General features: G+C 43.1%; 1 protein-coding gene and 1 non-coding gene across 2 annotated transcripts; both read left to right on the forward strand.

The window, feature by feature from the left end:
• Positions 1-252: 252 nt before the first annotated feature.
• LOC104531683 (pre-mRNA-processing factor 39) lies at positions 253-3,881 on the forward strand (the record flags this gene model as incomplete). Its single annotated transcript, XM_010176653.1, has 5 exons — positions 253-360; positions 2,147-2,311; positions 2,628-2,754; positions 2,847-3,115; positions 3,693-3,881. Coding segments are annotated over 5 exons (858 nt in total), but the record flags the coding sequence as incomplete, so codon positions are not given.
• On the forward strand, positions 3,212-3,296 carry LOC114819010 (small nucleolar RNA SNORD127). Its single transcript, XR_003766338.1, has one exon. It is a non-coding gene; the product is annotated as a small nucleolar RNA SNORD127 (small nucleolar RNA).
• Positions 3,882-3,927: the final 46 nt, after the last annotated feature.

A 3,927-nucleotide genomic window follows, 5' to 3' on the forward strand; every position in this document is an offset into this window, starting at 1 on the left:
GATGAGCTTAAAGGGCTTTTCCACCCAAACAATTCTATGATTCTGTGGAACCTGAGGCAGAGCCTTTCCCTGGGTACTGTGTGTGAGGTGCTCTGCTGCGAGATGCGCTCTCAAACTCTTCCCCTACCTGTCCTGGGTGACATTTAATGCATCTGTGATACTTCAGTTACTCATATTGCTGTCATCATAAAACGCATGTACAAAGGTGATGCGGTGTCTGCCTGTGTGACATCTCTAAAAATTGTGTTTTAGCTAATCACTGAGATAGAAAACATGAGGCACAGGATCATTGAGATTCACCAGGAAATCTTTAACCACAACGAGCACGAAGTCAGTAAGAGGTGGACGTTTGAAGAAGCGGTAAGTCTGGTTTTTTCTGTTGTAAGGCAGCATGTGCAGGAGTTTTGAAGGTGAGACTGGGAGCTGGGAATTTTGAGTAGCAGGTAGGCCTGTTGTGGGGCTTTGAACAAAGATGAAGTTGAGCTTCTCTGCAGTTTTTCTTGTGAAAAGTTAACTTGTGAGGTCAGCTCTGCCATCTGAGGGTTTAAAAATCTTTAAGTGGTATTTGGAGAGAGGCAAGATGGTGCATTGTTTACTAGGCAGCCTTTGAATGTGCATACGTGAAATGTTACATAAGTTAGTGCTGCCTTATGTGTCTGGGGTGTTGCAAAACAACAAGGGGATGAAGGTGATTCTAATTGAAAAGGTAAGCCTGTCCTAAAAGGAGAAGGAAATTGGTACATCTTTGTGTTTTAACATTACACTCCTAAACCTGACATCAGTTTCCTTTCCAAAAGCAGCCATCGTAACGTGCAGCTCCAGTGTGTCCTGTGTTAAAAACAATGAGTCAAACAAATCACTTGATCACTGCAAATGTGGAACTTTTTCCATGTAGAATTAAGCTTGGTTACTTTTGAGAAAGCAACCAGAGAAGGAAGCAGAGGATTCAAAGCCTGTCCCTAGAGCAGGTGGTGCTCAAATATGTCGATGTATTGTGGAAAAGAGTTCTGAGAGCGTAGGTATTCTTGGCTCAGGAAACCTTGAGCTACACATTATTGAAACTTGGGAGAAAGCTGAAACTGATGAGATGCTGCAGAAAATGTCTAAGAACCAGGGTGTCCTCTCTCACTCCCAGCCAGAATCAATGCTTTTTCCACCAAGAGAGTATCTCTGCTCTGTAGGTACCAACATGTTGGATCTGCGGGGCATCTGAAATATAAGTGTCTTTAAAAGGGACAGAGCTGAGGTGCGTAGGCAAGAGGTGTCACACAAGTGATGCAGACTGCTTGGACCTGTTTTGTTGTTGTTTTAGCAGGAACAGTGTACCTGTGAATTTGTCAAAATTAAATAGGAGTATTGGGTTCCATAGTAAAGTTCAGTGAGGAGCACAAAAGGGGTGACTTGCTTTAAATTTCAGGTGGCCTTGAAGAACTGAGTTACTCCTTAATTATTGTAAGTTCCTTACCCATTTGTATGTGTTTGTATCAGGTAAGGAATTGCAGTAGAGGAGAGGAATAACCAGGTAAAAGGGAAGATGGAGAAGAGAAAAAGCAAAAGATCTCTGGGAGGATGCTTTGCTACGTTCTGTTCAGAGCAATGTTTAAATGTTCCTGTGCTGAACTCTGCCTCACCCAGCTCCTCTGTAGTCATCAATGAAAACACAGTCTTGGTAGCTCTTGGAATCACCCACTTAGTGTAAATATTTCCTGTGAAGTTCAGTTCAGTGCTCTGGTGATTCTCCCCCAGATTTTGAGTGTAATTTGTAGGACAGTGGTAAGTGCTTTAGCTGTACGTCTGTGTGTGGACAGTACCTGTTGTTTTCACAGTGTCACTGTCACGTTGTGACCACAGGTTTGCGAGGGAGTAACTGCTCTGGGCTCTTTCTCAGCTTCTGTAAACGCTTGTGCACAAAAAGCTTTCGAGGAAAAATGAGTTTCTAGTCTAGAATATAATTGTCAGCAACATCCCTTGATCAATACTTGGGTAACCCCGGCAGAATTATTAGGATAGCTAATGACTTATCATTCCCAAGCCCTGTTTGTTTCAGCAGCATTATTTGAACGGTGTGTGTGGTTGGTTGGTTGTTTTTTTAAGCAGTTGGTGTTGTGCTCATTAATGGTGAGTTGCTGTGCTGTGACTCTTGCAGATCAAGAGGCCTTACTTTCATGTAAAACCTCTGGAGAAAATTCAGCTGAAAAACTGGAAAGAGTACTTAGAATTTGAGATAGAAAATGGCACTCACGAGCGGGTTGTGGTCCTCTTTGAAAGATGTGTCATTTCATGTGCCCTCTATGAGGACTTCTGGATTAAGGTAAGGGAAGGGGTTTAGCGCCCACCTCCCGCCGATGGCATACCTTGACCTAGTGACTAACCTTTGTACTCTTGTGGAATGTTGTTCATATATAACTATATCTGTTGCATTAGGAGATGGTCTGCTTGCAACCAGATTTGACTGCTGCATATGCCAACTTCGTTGCCTCTCTACGTCCTTCCTTACAGAAACTAGTCTAGTGGTTCAATAAAGGTGCTGAATGGGTTTAAACAAAAGAATTTTATCGTTCTGTCATGTTTTTAAAGACAAATACAAGCTTTAAATTTTCCAATCTCTGCTCTGTTTTCAACTATAGTATGCCAAATACATGGAGAATCATAGCATTGAAGGAGTGAGGCATGTCTACAGCAGGGCTTGCACAATCCATCTTCCTAAGAAGCCCATGGTTCACATGCTGTGGGCCGCCTTTGAGGAGCAGCAGGGTAAGAGCAGCGGCGGGTTTTGCTGGGGGGATTCTGGTTTGAGGAGGCTGTGGGATGTCTCATGTCTTAAAGCATCTTCACCGGTGTTTTAGGCAACATCGATGAAGCAAGAAGAATCTTGAAAACCTTTGAAGAGTGTATTCTAGGGCTAGCCATGATTCGCTTGCGGAGAGTGAGCTTAGAGCGCAGACATGGGAACATGGAAGAAGCTGAGCACCTGCTGGAAGATGCTGTTAGGAATGCCAAATCCATTAGCGAGTCGTCGTTTTATGCCATCAAATTAGCTCGACACCTCTTCAAAGTGCAGAAAAATCTTCCAAAGGCAAGAAAAGTGCTGTCAGAAGCCATAGAAATTGACAAAGTATGTGTTCCCTCTTTGCTGTATTTAAAAAAAACATAATAATAATAATAATAGTCCTGGTATTTCTCTCTCTGACCCATTTTCTATAAAAACCGATGGCAACGATGATGACAGGAGTTGTAACTGTAGGAATGTTTCATCAGTGCATGGAGACACCAGTCCCTCTAAACTGATGTTGCCATCTTTGCCCTTTGCCAATCTGGAAGTTGTCAGATTGTTTTCATCAGAAGCACAATGTGCTTTTTGGAATCTTAAATGTTATGGGTGTGTTCCCATCTCGGGTGAACAAAACCGATGGTGTAGGCAGTGCACAGTAACAGCAGCAATGTTCATTTCAAATACTGTTACCTTATTCCTAGCAAAGTGACCTGGTTTTGTAGCGTTAGATCAGATCCCTCCTAACCTGTTTGTGAAACAAACCAGGTCAGGGATGACCGGTGTAAAGAGAAAATGTTGTTATTGGTTATTGCAGCGTGTATTCCTGGTGTCAGCGTTATGGTGTGCATCCCCTGGGGATACATTCAGTGTTAATGCCCAACGTGATGGATGTACAACTTCTAACGCCTCTTTTGCACAGGAAAATACCAAACTGTACCTGAACTTGCTGGAGATGGAGTACAGCGGCGACCTCCGGCACAACGAAGAGAACATCCTGAGCTGTTTCGATAAAGCCGTCAACGGCGCCTTGTCTATAAAAATGAGGATTACCTTTTCCCAGAGAAAAGTGGAATTTCTGGAAGATTTTGGTTCTGATGTAAACAAGTAAGATGTAATGTGTGCAGGGTCACTGAGAGCGTGTCTGTGGGAGCAGG

Source organism: Antrostomus carolinensis, unplaced genomic scaffold, assembly GCF_000700745.2.
Source record: "Antrostomus carolinensis isolate BGI_N321 unplaced genomic scaffold, ASM70074v2 C13681174, whole genome shotgun sequence".
NCBI lineage: Eukaryota > Metazoa > Chordata > Aves > Caprimulgiformes > Caprimulgidae > Antrostomus > Antrostomus carolinensis.